The sequence below is a fragment of the Phoca vitulina genome, unplaced genomic scaffold (genome assembly GCF_004348235.1).
Source record: "Phoca vitulina isolate PV1807 unplaced genomic scaffold, GSC_HSeal_1.0 scaffold17, whole genome shotgun sequence".
NCBI lineage: Eukaryota > Metazoa > Chordata > Mammalia > Carnivora > Phocidae > Phoca > Phoca vitulina.
Genome location: NW_022589720.1, coordinates 26,937,769 through 26,954,545, shown reverse-complemented (window position 1 = coordinate 26,954,545; position 16,777 = coordinate 26,937,769). Strand labels below are relative to the sequence as shown.

The window sequence follows — 16,777 nt, the reverse complement described above, 5'->3', positions numbered from 1 at the left end:
TGTGTGTGTGTGTGTGTGTGTGTGTGTGTGTGTGTGTGTGTGTGTGTAGAGGGAGAGTTTTAGTTTCAAAAGTATTTTAAATAGAGTTGTTATTTAAAAATTTACTTTTAACTTGTCTTTTATTCCAAACATAATAGATGTTTATGTAATCAGTCTAGAAAATGCAATAGAAGCAAAAAGAAAGGGACAATTATCTCCACGCACACTACTCAGAAACAGGCACTGTTAACATTTTTTACCACTGTATTAAGGTATAATTGGCATACCACACATTCAACTATTGTAATTACACAGTCTGATGAAGTTTTAGTAAATTTATAGTTATGTAATCATGATCAAGATCTAGTTTTAGAAGATATCCATCACGCCCAAAATGTTTCTTCATGGCTGGTTGCAAGCAATGCCTACTCTCATCCTGTCTGAGGCAATCACTGATCTTTGTTCTCTCTCTGTTTTTGCCTCTTCTAGAAATTTCATATAATTGGATTCATACAGCATGTAGTCTTTTGTGATTCTTTCAAAATGCATCATGCTGTTTTTGAGATTCATCTATGTTCTTGCATGAATTAGTACTTTATTCCTCCTTCTGCTGAGTAGATACACGTTTTGTTTACCATTCACAAGTTGATGAGTATTTGTGTTCATGTATACAGTCTATTATCCACGTATCATTTCCAATTCTCTTCATTCCTTTCTGTGGATTTGAGTTACCATGTGCTCCCATTTTCTTTCAGCCCAAGGGCTTCCTTCAGTATTTATTTTAGGTCAAGACTGCTACCAACAAATCTTGTTTATCAGGGAATGTCGATCTCACCTTCATTTTCTTTTCTTTTTTAAAAAGTATTATTTATTTAGGCAATCTCTATACCCATGTGGGGCTTGAACTCACAACCCCAAGATCAAGAGTCACATGCTCTCCCGACTGAGCCAGTTAGACGCCCCTCACCTTCATTTTCAAAGGGTAGTTTTCCTGAATATACAGTTTTTAGTTGAATTTTATTCCAATATTTTGAGTATGTTTTTCCATTACCTTCTAGCCTCTGTTATTCTGATGAAAAATCAGCCATTAATCATATTGTTGTTTCCCTGTACAAAGCTGTTTTTCCACTGTTGCTTTCAAGATTTTCTTTTTTTTATTCAGCAATTTGACTATGTGCCTATTTGTGGTTCTCTTTGTGCTTATCTTACTTGGCATTGAGAATTCTGGATCTGTAGATAACAACCTTGGGAAATTCGGGGCCATTAGTTCTTTAGATAATTTGCTGCCTCATTCTGTCTTCTGCCCTTCTGGAGCTCCTATTACATGTATGTTGATACACCAGGCATTGTCCCACAGATCTCTTATGCTTTGTTCATTTTTCTTCAATACCTTTTTTCTCTGCTCTTTGGAGCTCATCTCTAGTGCCGTACCTTTGAGCTATCTCATTCCCTCCTCTGCCATCTTGAATCTGATGTTGAGACCATTTAATGAATTTTCATTCAGTTACTGTATATTACAACTCTAGAATTTGCATTTGGCTGTTTTTTTCTTAAATCGTTTATATTTCTCTATTGAGACTTCCTATTTTCATTGTATTTTCTTTTAATTCTTCGGACAGTTTCCTTTAATCCTGTGAAGATATTTATGATCGGTGCTCTGAAGTCTTTGCTAAATCCAACATGTAGCCTACTTAGCGTCAATATCTATTGACTACTATTTTTCTGAGTAAAAGCCATGGGTTGTTTCTTTGTATGTTTCTCTTTTGTTGAAAACTGTATATTTTAGACATTATATAGTAGCAACTACAGATTCTGATATATTTTTGTGAGTTTTTGTTTTATTTTAGTGAATTGCCTAGACTTAAACTACAGAGTCTATCTCCTCCTATGTTGTCTGAATGTTAATGTCTTTGCTCAGGTTTTTTATTTCTTTAGACTTTATTTTTCAAGGCAGTTTTGTATTCACAGAAAAACTAAGTGGTAGGTACAGAGATTTCCCATACAACCTTGTCCACATACAGCATTTGTGATGGTTAATTTTAAGTGTCAACTAAACTGGGCTAAGGGATGCCCAGACAGCTGCTAAAACAATTTCTGGGTGTTTCTGGAAAAGATGAACAACTGACTCAGTATACCAAGTAAAGAGCTTTCCTCACCAAGTTCAAAAAAAAAAAAAAAAAAGGCAAAGGAAGGCAAATTTTCTTCTTGAGCTGGAAATCCATCTTCTGCCCTCAAATATTGAAGCTCCTGGTTCTTGGGCCTTTGGACTCTGAGACTTACCAGTAGTCCCCTCACTCCTATTGGTTATATTGCTCTGGATAACCCTGACTAATACAGATTTTGATACCAGGAGTGAGCTTGACAACAAGGACTTCTACTTGCCAGAGCCATGGCTGAGGACCCAATCAGCCAGCAGATAGCAACACTGAGCCCCTGATTTGGCACCATTACCTGGGGTGATTAGCCAGCTACCTGGTAGCAAGCTGATTACACTGAACCATTTTCTTCATGGAAAAGGCAGCATTTTGTCCTTAAGTGGAATAGATATCTACTCTGGATATAAATTTGCCTTCCCTGCATGCAATGCTTCTACCAAAACTACCATCCATAACCTACGGAATGCCTCATCCACCATCATGGTATTCCACACAGCATTGCTTTGGATCAAGGAACTCACTTCACAGCCAAAGTACAGTAATGAGCGCATGCTCATGGAATTCCCTGGTCTTACCATGTTCCCCACTGTACTGAAGCAGCTGGCTTGATAGAATGATAGAATGGTCTTTTGAAGACAGAGTGCCTGCTAGGGAGCGATACTTTGTAAGGCTTGAGTTCTCCAGAAGGCTGTATATACTCTGGATCAGCATCCAACATATGGTGTTATTCCTCCAATAGCCAGGATTCACAGGTCTAGACATCAAGGGGTGGAAATATAAGTAGTACCGCTCACTACTAGTGACCCACCAGCACAATTTTTGCTTCCTGTTCCCACAACTTGATTCTCTACTGGCCTAGAGGTCTTAGTTCCAGAGGGAGGAAGGCTTTGCCCAGGAGATACAACAATGATTCCACTGAACTGGAAGTGAAGACTGCCAGCTGGCCTCTTTGGGCTCCTCATGCCCTGAATCAAGGAAAAGGAGTTCCTATGACTGAGCCTGACTACTAAGAGGAAACTGAACCACTACTCTGCAGCAGAGGTAAGAAAACACCTGTTTGCAACAGGAGATTCCATCTAGTAGTTCTAAGATGGCGTCTCATATATTACTATGCCCTGTGATTAATGTCAATGGAACATTACAACATCCCAATCCAGGCAGGATTAGTAATGGCCCAGAAACTTCAGGAATGAAGGTTTTGGTCATCCCACAAGGTAAAGAACAATTACCAGGTGAGGTGTTTGTTAAAGGCAAGGGGAACCCAGAATGGGTAGTAGGCAAAGGTAGTTTAGAGCAGTTACAACCACATGACCACTTACAGAACTGAGGACTGTAACTGTCATGAGTATCTCCTCATTTTGTTATGAATACGCTTGTCGTGTACATATGCACATATTAAGCAAATATCTTATTTTTCTTCTTTTATTCCCTTTTCATGTAACAGAAGACATATTGATGTTATATCAGTATTTAAGTATTGTTAACTTTACATCCTAGTTTTCAAGTTATGGGATATCAGAAGAGTAAACATCACTGAAGGACTTTATCTCTTCCAGGAAAGGGACTAGTACATTTCCAGTCGTACCCAGGGTAGTTATGCCATATTAGGCACAATTATATCTCTATTTGGAGATTAAGTATGTTTGAGGAGATGCATGTAAGGATCAAGTTGACAAGGAGTGGACTTGTCATGTTGAATTTTGTGTCAACTTGACCGTGCTAAGGGATGCCCAAATAGCTGATAAAACATTATTTCTGGAGTGTATCTGTGAGGGTGTCTCCAAGAGAAATTAGCATCTGAATCAGTAGACCGAGTAAAGAAGATCTGCCCTCACCAGTGTGAGTGGGCATCATTCCATCCATTGAGGGCTCAAAGCGAATTAAAAGAAAAGAAGAAGAAGAAGAAGGGTGAAGTCTCTTTCACTAATCTTGAGCTGGGACGTCTATCTCCTGCCCTTGGACATCACACAGTTGTTTTAAATTCCCAGTCTGAGCATTCAAATATCCCTACTATATCTGAGTCTGGTCTCTTCAAAAACTGTGTGGTTTTTTAGGTTTGTTTTTTTGTTTGTTTGGGGGGTTTCTTTTGTTTTGTTTTTGCCTTTTACTTAAAATTGTTCTTGATAGGTGGACACGATGTGCTGGGTAAAATAAACTTTAAATAGGCCTCTAGTAATTGGTGGTAAGAGGTGGGGTTCGGGGGGAGAAAGCATTCTATAGTCCTATGACTAGCTCTCAGTGTTTTAGTGAGCCTGTGCTTCTGCACTGTGAACCTCATGAGTGCCTCTTGGTCCCTTTCTCCTTTAGGTGGGACAGGATGGCTAGAGTGGGCTGAAGTTGGGTATTTCCTTCCCCCAGGCTGGTTAGGCTCTGAAAAAACCCCCAGTAGCTTAGGCTCTGGTAAAATAGTGTCTTGAGGACAGACCTTGTTTAGCAGCAAGCTCTGGCATATTTTTAATTGGATATTTTCCCCCTCTCCCTGCTGGAAGCAAGGGGGCATTTTTCTCATTTTCACTTTGAGAACCTGGTCAAGTTCCTGGAGGTAAATTTCATAAAACTGTGGAAACCCCCCCTATGACTGGGTATTTGGAATTTTTAACTCTCTGTCTTGCCCACACTGGGCTTCCAGAAATGTATCAGTTACAGGTCAGGTATTCCTACCCAGTACTGGTTCCTGTCGAGAGAGGTATCTGCTCAGGCAAACTGTTCATCTGTCTCTCCAGTGTCGGGGGCAGTGGTTTGCCCTGTGACCTCACTTCTCTGCCAGATCTAAGAAGAGCGGTTGAGTTTCCAGTTTGTTCAGCTTTTTACTTATTGTTAGGATGCAGTGACAACTTCCAAGCTCCTACATGCCAGACTAGAGACCTAAGTCTTTGCTTGTGTTTTAACGTTTATTTTTCAAAATTTTGGTCTGGATTCCTGGGATTACCCCTCTGCCTGCATAGCTTAGTGTTGACCCAAGTGACTGACTTAGAAAGAGGTTGTGCTCAAAAACCTTTACAGTGTATGTCTTCCATTGTCTATCGATTGATCTGTATGTAGATGGGGTGTGCATTCAAACTCTGCTGCATTTCAAGTCTCCTTTGCTTATTATTTTCCACATCTTCCCTGCACACGTATGTCGTTTCCCAGCGGGCTGGGGGCTTATGTGGCCTTTTCTTGGCTCTCTCATTTCCAGGTTCTTCCTGTTAACATTTCTGAGCGGCTTCGAACTCCTACAAACCAGCACAGCAACTTCAGGCTACCAAACACGCAGGTTTTCCCTCATTTTTTTTGAGGTTGCCACTTTTACCTGATGCCTCTGTGGGGTTTTGCCATTGCTCTGAATTGAGTCTGATGCCTCTGCCACAGAGCTGCTGGTTCTCTCAGCCCCATTCTGATAAAATTGCTCTTCTTGTGGACTGAGCTGGGGCCGTGAGTGGGTAGGAGCAGCCTCAGGCCAAAAGGCCAAGAGGACTTTCTCTTTACCCAAGACTCTAGCAGTTTTTCAAGAATGCTTTGCAATTTGTTGCCTGCTTATTTATTTCCAGTGCCCTCAAATGATTGTTTTTGACCATTTTATTTAATTTGTGTGTGTGTGTGTGTGTGTGTGTGTGTGTGTTGAAAGGATCCACAGACCTCTTCACAAAGGCCGAGCTGGAAGTCTCTACCTTTGTTTCCATTGTGATGTACATTCTGACGCAGTTTTACCTACTCTGCGAATTTGTCATGTTTATATATATATACACACATATATAAAGTGTATGTAACTATAAACAAGAGTATTTTTTATGTCCTAAAAATGCAAAGTATTTTCTCCTTAATACTATTGTTTTTAACCCTTTTTATTTATAAAGTCTAATTCTTTTAAAGACCGCAGAATTCCCTCTCACTCATATCCCAAATATTCCTTTCACTCATTGATAAACATTTAGGTTGTTTCTAATTTTTTTTGTAATTACAAACAGTGCCACATTGAACATCCTTATACATGTTTCCTTTTGATTTTACTAGCTATTATCATGTTGTTTTGCAAATTTCATATCAATTTATACTATCACACCCACCGTCTATGAATGAGCAGAACTGTTTTCCCATAATCTGGCAAATGCTAGAGATTTTCATATTTAAAAAATTTTTACAGAGGATGGGTGAAAACTTGATTTTAAAGGTATGTATAGTTTTAAGATGTGTAACATTCTGTCAAATTACAGTTCAGAGAGTTTGTATCAAACTGCTCTCCCATCCAAGTACTAACCAGGCCCCACCCGGCTCAATCCTAAATGTTATCATTTTTTTGCAATGTTGACAATCTAATAGAAACTTGGTATCCTTGCTGTTTTATATTTCTTCATTATTACTATGATTGAAACTTTTCATGTGATTATTGGCCATTGTTTTCTTTATGTAATGCTCGGTCTTATTTTTTTCCCTATTTTTCTATTGTAAATGGAAATTTTAGCTCTTACATTTAAGACAATGATCCATTTTGAGTTAATGTTTGTGTATGTTTATGAAAGTGGGTTTTTTTTATTCTTTTTTCTTTTGGCATGCGAATACCATTGTTCCAACTGTTCCAAAACCATTGTTGAAAAGACTATTCTTTCCACACTGAACTATCTTAGCATCTTTGCCAAAAATTGGCCATATTTATACAGGTCTATTTCTGGACTCTCCATTGTGTTCCAGTGACACTGAACTCTCTTGATTACTGTTGCTTTATAATAAATCTTAAATCAGGTAGTATGATTTCTCCAATTATTTTATTTTTCAAAATTGTTTCAGCTGTTCTAATTTCTTTGCATTTCTATATAAATTTTAGAGTCAGCTTGTCTGTATTTACAAAAATTCCTGCTGGGATTTTGATTGTTAATTTGTGTTAAATCAATACATCAATTTTTATAGAAATGACAACTTTACTGTATGTCATCCAATCTATGAATACATTATGTCTCCATTTATTTAGGCCATCTCTGATTTCTTTGATGAGGGTTTTGTAGTTTTCAGCACCCAGATATTGTACATATTTTGTTAGATTTACACCTAACTGTTCCATTTGGGAAGAGGTGGCTATTGTAAGTTGTATTTCTAAAAATTTCAGTTTCCAGTTGTACACTGTTAATATATAGAAATATGACTGGGTTTTGTCTGTTGACCTTATATTCTGTGATCTTGCTAACCTTAAACTCAGTTATTAGTTCTAGGAGTTTTGTAGATTTCTTGGAATTTTCAACAGAAACGGCTGTATTGTTGCAAATGAGGACCATTTTCTTTCTTTTAAGCTGTATGTCTCAGGGGCGCCTGCCTGGCTCAGTCGGTAGAGCATGTGACTCTTGATCTTGGGGTCATGAATTCAAGCCCCACATCGGGTGTAGAGATAAATTTAAAAACAAGATCAATCAAGCTGTATGTCTTTTTCTTGCCTAGTGCACTGGCTAGGACTTCCAGTATTATGTTGACTAAAAGAAGTGAGAATGAACATCCTTGCCTTGTTCCTGATCTTAAGAGCAAAAAACTCACTCTTTCACCATTAAGCATGATGTTAGCTGTATTTTTTTGCACATGCCTTTTATCAGATTGAGGAAGTTCCCCTTCCATCATGAAAGTATGTTGCATTTTGTCACATGCTTCTTCTGCATCAGTTGATAAGATTATGTGCTTTTCATCTTTGGACTATTAATATGGTAGAGTACATTCATTCAGCTTTAAATACTGCACCAGCCTGATATTCTCAAGAAAAAAGCTCCCCTTGATCATGGTGTATTATTCAATTTTATACATTGCTATATATTTTCTTGAGGATTTTTTGCATTTATGTGCATGAAGGGCATTGTTTTATAGTTGTGTTTTGTTTTTTTCTTGTAGTGTCTTTGCCCAGTTTTGGTATCAGGGTGCTGCTAGCCTCATAAAATGGGCTGGGAAATGTTCCCTCCTCTTCAATTTTCCAGAAAAGATTATGTAGGATGGGTGTTAATCCTTCTTTAAATGTTAAGTAGAATTACCCAGTGACATCATTTGGACGTTGATATTTCTTTCTCAGAAAGTTAACTACAAATTGTTTTTTTAATAAGTAAGGCCCTATTTGAGTTATCTGTTCATTTTGGATTACATTGTTTGTTTTTCATTTTATTTATGGTATTTTGTGACAGACATAAGTTTTAGATCTTTTTATAATTAAACGTATCAACCTCTTCTTTTCTAGTATAACTTCATGTGCTCAGAAAGTTCTTCTTTCCTCCAATTTTTAATTTTAGGAATTTTGATTCCAGTGTTGAATTTCCTTCTGGATAATTTTCAGTTTTGATGTTAAAATGTGATCCATTTGGAATTTAGCAAATGATAGTAGGTGAAGATCCAAATCTTCTTTAAAGTTAAAAATTAGTATACAAGAAAAGAATAAGGTGGCCTTAGAATCTCCCAACTCTAGAAGCATAAAATTTTCTTATTTGAACAAAATTTTTACATATTCACATAAAGACTAAACATGTTATAACCATGAAGACTATTTAAAAAAAATTCAAACATATAGATGGAGTACAAATACTGTGAATATACACAAGAAAATTTTTTAAAGAAGCAAGATGATTAGCTAGAAAACACAGAATCAGGAAGTCTTCAATGAACATTTATGCTAAAGAAAACAATAATAAAAATATCAAATAACTTCTGAAAACTGAACAAAATTGTTTAATGACATGGGGAAATAGAAGAGTAGAAAAAAGTAGGATGCAAAACTTTCCCTATAATTCTCTCTTCCTCTTCTTCTCTCTCTCTTTTTCATATATGACTAGAAAATAATGTACACCTAAATGGATTCCTTTTATAAGCAGAGAAAATCAACATTTTTAAATGTTTAAATCATATTCTTCACAAATCCCAAATTCCCCCTGATGGGCCACTGAATCCATTAGCGTCCATTAATCTGATCCAGCAGCTGAACAGGGCATGCAGTCCTTCCTCACCAGTTCTTTTGTGTCTCTCCCAAAACTACTCACTTCCCAAATGATGACCTTGCCTGAGAAAGGACTATTGCTGATGGGTTAATTCATGCCTTGGTTTTCCTCCAGAACCCCCCAGTACCTCACTTTTGAGTATAGGTCATGAAAATTCTAACTGCTAAAAACATTCTCTCTTGTCAGCCAGAGGAAAAGTCAAGGAGGTTGAGAATGGAGGAGGAGGGGAGGAGGAGCCAATGTTTTTGTCTTTTATCACTGGATTTTCTCATCAACCGATATACCACAGGTCACATTCATAGCGTGTATGAGCTCTCTACTCTTTATGCAGGTGAATTCTGCTGAGGTTCTAAGGGAATAAAGGAAATAGAAATCAGGTGATTTTATTGGTTTTGATGTTCCAACTAATTTGCGGAGATATTGTGCTTAAATTCATGTGTAAACGATATTGTACAAAATGGCGTCCAGTCTAATTTTTCCATCACAGTCATGAATAGCTGATTATAATCCGTCCATATTGATAGACCATTGCCAGTGTGCTTCCCTCCCATGGGAAATGATGATAACTGCAAGCTACCCCCTCTACCTACCCCTGTGTTGGGCCTCTCCAGACATGGCATGAGCCTTGGCTAGTAACGCGCTTGCCTCTGCAGTTTGGGGGCTGACTTCGGTGAACAAAGAAACACAGATAGAATAGGCCTGGAATAGAGAAAAACAGATCAAGTAAGTACCCAAATGACAGTGTTTCACTGAGGATTTTCTAATCGTTCTCATGAAATTGCTGGTTGAGGGCTGTATGTACCTAATCACAGAGTTACAAGAGAGATGAGTTTGAGTCCCAGCTACTTCCTAGCTGTGAGTCTTGAGCAAGTCACTTCACCTTCACATGTGGAAGAAATATACAGCTTCCATTGATTAGGGTTTGGAAAAGATTAAATGAGATGATACATGCAGAGCACTGGGCATACATAGTACCATCACATGGTAAGTCCTCAATAAATATTAGCTATTATTTTTTTTTTAAGTTTCATAGCAAAATTACAATCACAACTTTAGCTCAGCCCCTCAAAGGTTCATTATCAAGGGAAGTCCAGGGGAGTTGAGCATGGATCCTAAAGCCACACTGCCTGGGTTCCTACCACAGCTCAGCTACTTATGACATCAGGCAAGTCACTAACTTCTTCAAATATAAAATAGGAATTTCAGAAAAGACTGTTGCAAACAGTTGCTGTAACGATTAAATGCATTAATACATGTAAAGTGTTTGGAATACCACCTAGAATGTCATAAGCATGAGAGAAGTGAAGATTTTATTACTATTATCATTCGCACTAAAATGGAAGGAGAAAAAAGAGAGAAACCATCTGGTCCACACCCACCAGCAAGAAAAAAATCACCCATGCTTCACAGTTCACGGGTCAAACACCATGAGGTATTTCAAGGAGCTCCAGCGATTATCAGACAACCCTATGGAGCTAACACAGTTCAGAGTTGTTAAGAGTATAGGCTCTGGGGGCTCAAATTTTCTAAGTTCAAATCCCTGCTCTCCTACTTCTTAGCTACACACTTCAGCTGAATTAGTTGTGACTCTTTATGCTTCGGTTTCCTCACCCGTAAAATGAGATAAAATAATAATAATGCCTCCACGGCATAGGGTTATTGCATGGATGAAATAACTACATCCTCAAGTGCACATAGTAAAAGCATTCCATAAATGTTAACTATTATTTGTTGTTGGGAATCACTGGTTTTATATTGATTTATCTATTCCGATCTGACCACTGCTTGCACAAAGTCTTGGACACAAAAACCAGACAGCTTTCTCTGTAAGCAGTGGACTCCCTGCTTACAGAGCAGCATCCCCTAACATTTTTCCACTGTATGATTCTAATAACTTTGGATCGTGGGATTATCTGCAATGTCTTTGCTATAGTATCAGCCTGTTTTCACATATACTGTTGAATTGCATTGCACGTGCAATAGCAACAAAATCAGCTATTTTGATCCACTTTTGACTTTGGGAGATACCTGAAGCCACAAGACGGTTCTCATTTGAGGAGAGAAAAGGTCAATTCAACAAGCAGTTTCAAGGGAAGTTCCAAGTACGTGATAGGTAAAAGTGCCCTACACTGTTTTCATTATAATAGACTCAACATTCCTTCCTGTTTTGTTTTGTCTTCCCCGGGGCATTTGTCAAATTAGTTACCTCCAAGTGAAACACCCTTTTGTCAGTTTAAGTTTAGACTTGTTGATACAAACAGTTAGGCTGGCCTAGAGGACAAATGACAGCATTACACCAAAATATCATGATTTTTTTCATTTAAAAAAAAGCCCTTTGTGTTTGCTAAAGACTTAAGTTTGGTTGCCCCTATGGCTTTTTTCCCTGGAGCAGACTCACTTGGTTACCTCTTCCTAGCACCCACAGAAATAAGGGGAGGCCTTGTGGCGGGGGCGCACAAAATTTGGTCTCAGATCAGGTCAAAGAGCAGATACACCCACCATGAGTCAGTGTTCTCTGCCCATGTTGTTTAAGGTTGAGGAAGGGCTCTTGTGTGGATCTGGCAGGAAATCCATCCTATCACCTCATTCTTCTGAGAACCCCAAGCCTCCCTGGCCCTGGGAATATGGCCTGGGGCCAAATATGGCCTCTAGGCTAGGGCTCCAGCCAACTCACCAACCTGATGCAAGTACTGGATGGCCCGATCATGGTTCCTTCTCAGCTGCTCAATCTGAGCAATTTCCTCGTATAGACTGACCAGATCCAAAGTCTTATCACCCTTAGCAGCAATAACATCGCCAATTGCCTTTTCAAAGTATGCCAGAGCGAGGTTCAATCTGTGGATAGCCAAGGAGGCCCTATAAGAAGAAGGACAAAGATGCAAAGTCAGAGAGGCGCCTTACTTGTGCAGACAGAAAAGGAACTGATTCTAAGAACAAAATAATTTGGCCTTCATAGGCCAATCACCTCAGTGGCTAGCTAAAAAATCCAGTCTTGCTATAAACAAGCTCCTATTAACCTGCATTTCACCTACCAGATTCCACTGACTACCATTTACTTCCATTAATATAGCATGCTGTAGTCTAATTTTATTTAAAAAGCAAATGGAAAAAATGGCTTCCAGCAATTCACAAGGTGGGATAATTTACCCATAAACACAGACTTTCTAGAATCAAAATAAAATTTTATTACTTCCGGATCCCTCTCTTTCAGACCAATGCAAAGTTATTGCTTTGTCTTGTTTGATTTAGTTTAGTTTATTCCTCCTCAGTTAAAAATGAGAGAGGTTATATCTAAAACTAATGATGTAATGTATGGGGATTAACATAACAATAAAAAAATTAAAAAAAAAAAATGAGAGAGGAAAGAGAAAACAATGTAAATATCCCTTCCAAAAGGCAGTGGTTAAGTAAATTATGACAAGTGATACAATAAAATACTTCAGACTTTAAAAATCATGCTTCCTTTTTAGACTAAATAATATGGGGGAAAATTAAAAGTGTGCTAAGCTTAAAAAAGTGATACAAATGTACTTAAAATGGACCCCGACAGATCGATCTTCCTATCCATCTATGTATCTTTATCCAACTAAAATGTGTATCTATCTATCTATATCTATATTTAACTAAAATGTCCATAGCAGTTATGTTTGGGGGGTGAAATTAAAACTAACTTTTATTTTCTTCTTCATATCTGTATTTTCAAATCTTCCAAAACAAAATATAATTCTTAAAAATGAGAATAAAATAGCATCCCATTCAGGTTCATCCCTCTAGAGACAGTAAGATACAAGGAGAAGAACATGGTAGTTCAAAGCTGTTTCTCACAAGTTATTGGCTTTACAGTCAAATTCTAATAGCCTATATTTCCTTCCAAATAAAACAAGGGTAAGAATACCTACTTTACAAGGTTGTTGTGAAGATTCGATTAAAATTTATACATGAAATCACTTAACATACAGTGGATATACAATCACTATCACTCCCCCTCACCTCTTGCTTCCATCTTTGTATTCCCAAATTGAAAAAAAAAATGTGTGTGTATAAAATTATTTTAGATAAGGCATTCTACAAGTTACAGTTTAACAATCAAGAGTACTGGCCCATTATCTGACAATTCTTTACCAAAAGATTTTGATCAATCAGACCACTATTGCCCTTGACCATAGTAGTAAAGGTTACAGAATGAAAATGCCTCCCATCAAGAGCCTGTAGGGAGATATCAGCCAAGTTGCCTGGCCTACACAATCACGCTTTATCTTCCCCCCACCTTTAAAACGAGAAAAGGGATTTGCCCTTAGTAGATATTTGTTCATTATGAAATGTAACTCGATGTGGTACAGAAGGTGAGCTATGAGTTCAGATGCCCCATCTACGTGTTGGCTCCTCCACTTACTCTTTCTGTGCCTTAATTTTCTTATCTGTGAAATGAAAATAGAAATATCTACTTCATAGGCTTGTAATAGAGGATTGAATTAAATAAATTATGTGAAGCACTTAGACTAGTGTCTTGGATATAGTTATACCTAGTAAATGTTCCAACACTTAGAATAGTGCATGTACAAAATAGATACTAGATAAATACTGAAGAATGAATGAATGAAATATATACTAGAATTAATTCTGAAAAAGGAACAAGGCTATCTTTCACATAAGGCACAAAAACCTTAGCCACTGACCCATGTGACAGCAACAGACATTCACTAGACTCTAATTTATGGGCCTGTGGACTTACATCCATCGTTAGATTTAGCTCTGGGCATTCCAATACCTCCCCACCATTTCCCATTTGACTTCTAGATTCATGGTTAGAGCAGGCAGATATGACTCGTGTACTTCACTTACTTACCCTTCAGTCCCCTTTCTTACCATGTCAAGTGCTTACAGTTTTGGAAACAGATTGCTTTCAAGGATCTGAAGATATTTTATAAAAGTCTAGGGAATAGTAAACGTTTTATTATTCTTTTTTTCTTCCAATAATCTGATGGGCCCACTCTTGTATGTAAATATCGTGATTCTCTCTGAGGATACCTAACTCAACTGCAAAACAGCTAAGGCTTGTTCTGGCTTGAATAAATCCCATGTAATTGGTTACCATATGGAACAGAACTTTCCTTAAAAATGCACGTGCTGCGCATAGCTTCCATGGGCCTCCAATAAACGGTCTTCACATAGTGTTCTTTCCTTGTCTTTTAAGATATCATACTTAATGACAGAAGTGGGTGGCGATTCAGAAAAAGACATACTTTGAGAGTAAGTGTGAGAGGCAGCTTAGGGCTAGGAGTCCGTGAGTTCAGACCACGGATCCAACCCTTAAAGCTTGTCACCGTCGACGGTCTGTTTAATCTCAGCCTGGCTTTCCCTGCCCTCTGTCTAATGAGACTCTAACTGTGCCAGCTACCTCAGTGGTGTTTTAGGATTAAAGGGTACCACACACAAAGCTCAGGCATGGGGTGTGCGTTTGGGAAACCCAAGCCTCTTTTACCATCATTTGAGGCTTGGGGTTTTTTTTTGCCATGAGTATTTTTTCTCCCCTTATATAAAGAGCACACAGAACAATCATGTAATTCCAGGCCTCATTCACAAAGCCTAAGCTTCTCAAAGCCCAGATCTTACCTGCCCAAAGCAATGGTCAGGTCTTTCTCCGAGACTTGGGATTTGCGAACAGTTCCCTTAAATAATTCTTTCAGCTCCTTCATGTTTCTCTCTGCCTTCTGCAGGTTGAAATAAGCCTCTCTGCCAGTGAAACAGTCAAGGAAAAGGCCAGGCACACAAACTCCCCCATTGCCCAGGGACAGCAGTTGATAAGCAAACCCCTTGGGAAAATGAAGCAGAATTTGAAAATGAGCACTTTACTGTGTTCTTAATTTTCCTTATATGTATGTCATCAAGAATTCTTTAGAAAGCGAACAAGAGCCCCAGGTTTCCCATGCCGGTAGCCTGAATCCAGGGCTGGGCTGGGTGGTGAGCATGGGGAGGCGTAACAGAAACTGCACCCGCTAGGCTACATTTCCTGTGGAGGCATCCACCGCCTGGCAAGAGCCATGCAGTTTTCCCATGTTGGTTCCTATGAATGGTAAAAGAGAGGAACTAAGTCTGCTGAAAGGGACTTTCTGGATCATTCAGAAAGTCCAAGCAGAGCAGGTTTTTGGCAAGAAGCAAACAGCAGGAAAGAAAATCCCCTTAATTCCCAAACTGCCTTCTATTTCCCACATTTTCAATAGCCCCTTCTAAGGGCATAACAGAGGAAGGCCACAGATCAGTTTTTGCAAGTTGAGCATCAAGATCAAAAGAGTAGAGAGAGGGGGATGTGTAAAGAGGAGAGAACTGGGGACCCATGGTCTCAAAGAAGACTCATGATTAATTTTTTTAATACGGAATGCTTTACACATGTGTGTGTCACCCCTGCGCAGAGGCCATGCTAATCTCTGTATCGTTCCAACTGTGTATATGATCATTCATGAACATGAAACGCCCTTAACAGTTCTCAAGTAGACATGGTACAAAAGGCTGTCAACATCACAAGCTTTTCGCAGAGTAACAGTTCCCCCCTGGCGATAGAGAACTATTTCTTTTGTCTATTTTGCTTGGCCTCCAGCTTCATGGGCAGTATTCTCAACAGCATTTCAGAAAAACAAAAATGATCAAGAGTCCATTAAATCAGAGGTTTTTGGCTGCATGTTACAATCACCTGGGGGACTTTCTAAAAATCTCAATAAACAGATGCACCCCCAGACCTCCTAAATTAAAATCTCTGGGGTGGGACCCAAACAGCAATAATTTTTAAAGCTCCCAGGGGATTACATGTGCAGCCTCGTTTGACCGACAGTGCTTTGGATTACCACGCACCCGTTCTCCCTCTTCCTGACATCGGCTGCGTCCTCACTGCTAACGCTGACCTTCTCGGGGTGCTCGATGAAGGGTGGCAGACGCCGAAAACTTTTCCTTTCTTTTTTTTTTTTTTTTTAAGATTTTATTTATTTATTTGAGAGAGAGAGAATGAGAGAGAGAGAGCACAAGAGGGGAGGGTCAGAGGGAGAAGCAGACTCCCTGCTAAGCAGGGAGCCCGATGTGGGACTCGATCCTGGGACTCTAGGATCATGACCTGAGCCGAAGGCAGTCGCTTAACCGACTGAGCCACCCAGGCGCCCTAGACGCCGAAAACTTCAACTGGCAGGGGATGTGTCACCAGTGAGATCCCTCCCAGGGCTCGACTCAGAGTTCCTATGAATAGACAGAGGAGGAACATTCCTACCTTTATAAATGGAGATGAGAAGCTGGGGGGCGGGGGGTGCCTGTCTGTCTCAACAGAACCTTGAAACCTGGGTAGATCTCCCCGGCTCCTGTGTGAGACAGTCCATCCGGCAGGCCCAGGTGGCCCCAGGCCCCGATCACCAGACCCCACTAGGAAGGGAAGGATATCGGTTCTGTAGGAGCCAGGCCACCCCCAGGGTGTAGTACAGCATGACCAGGGCTTCCAGGATTTCCTTCTTCTCTTTATTTGAGGTCCTGCTTCCCTTCCAGGTCAGCAGCGTGTTCTTGGCAGACTCGGCATGTTTCTTGGCCTGAGCCGGGAGGCCTGGGGAGGTTTGAGGGTGGGTGGCAAGATGAAAAACATTAAAGAGTCATGTTGCAGTCGAAGACATTTCTGGGAGGAAATAGGTGGATCATGTGGTTGTCATATGGTCTATAGTATTAGTTTCCAGAGCTGGC

The 16,777-nt window shown here is 39.3% G+C and overlaps 1 protein-coding gene and 1 non-coding gene across 2 annotated transcripts in view; both read right to left on the bottom strand.

The window, feature by feature from the left end:
• The window catches only part of TTC23L (tetratricopeptide repeat domain 23 like), a 52,012-nt gene that overhangs the window by 17,558 nt on the left and 17,677 nt on the right, over window positions 1-16,777 (bottom strand). The window contains exons 5-8 of the mRNA XM_032415185.1: window positions 16,487-16,643; window positions 14,681-14,806; window positions 11,746-11,923; window positions 9,658-9,766 (exon numbers count right to left, since the gene is read on the bottom strand). Coding sequence (XP_032271076.1) covers window positions 9,658-9,766; window positions 11,746-11,923; window positions 14,681-14,806; window positions 16,487-16,643 — 570 coding nt within the window. The remainder of the gene's footprint in view (window positions 1-9,657; window positions 9,767-11,745; window positions 11,924-14,680; window positions 14,807-16,486; window positions 16,644-16,777) is intronic.
• LOC116639285 lies at window positions 15,433-15,535 on the bottom strand. Its single transcript, XR_004300796.1, has one exon. It is a non-coding gene; the product is annotated as a U6 spliceosomal RNA (small nuclear RNA).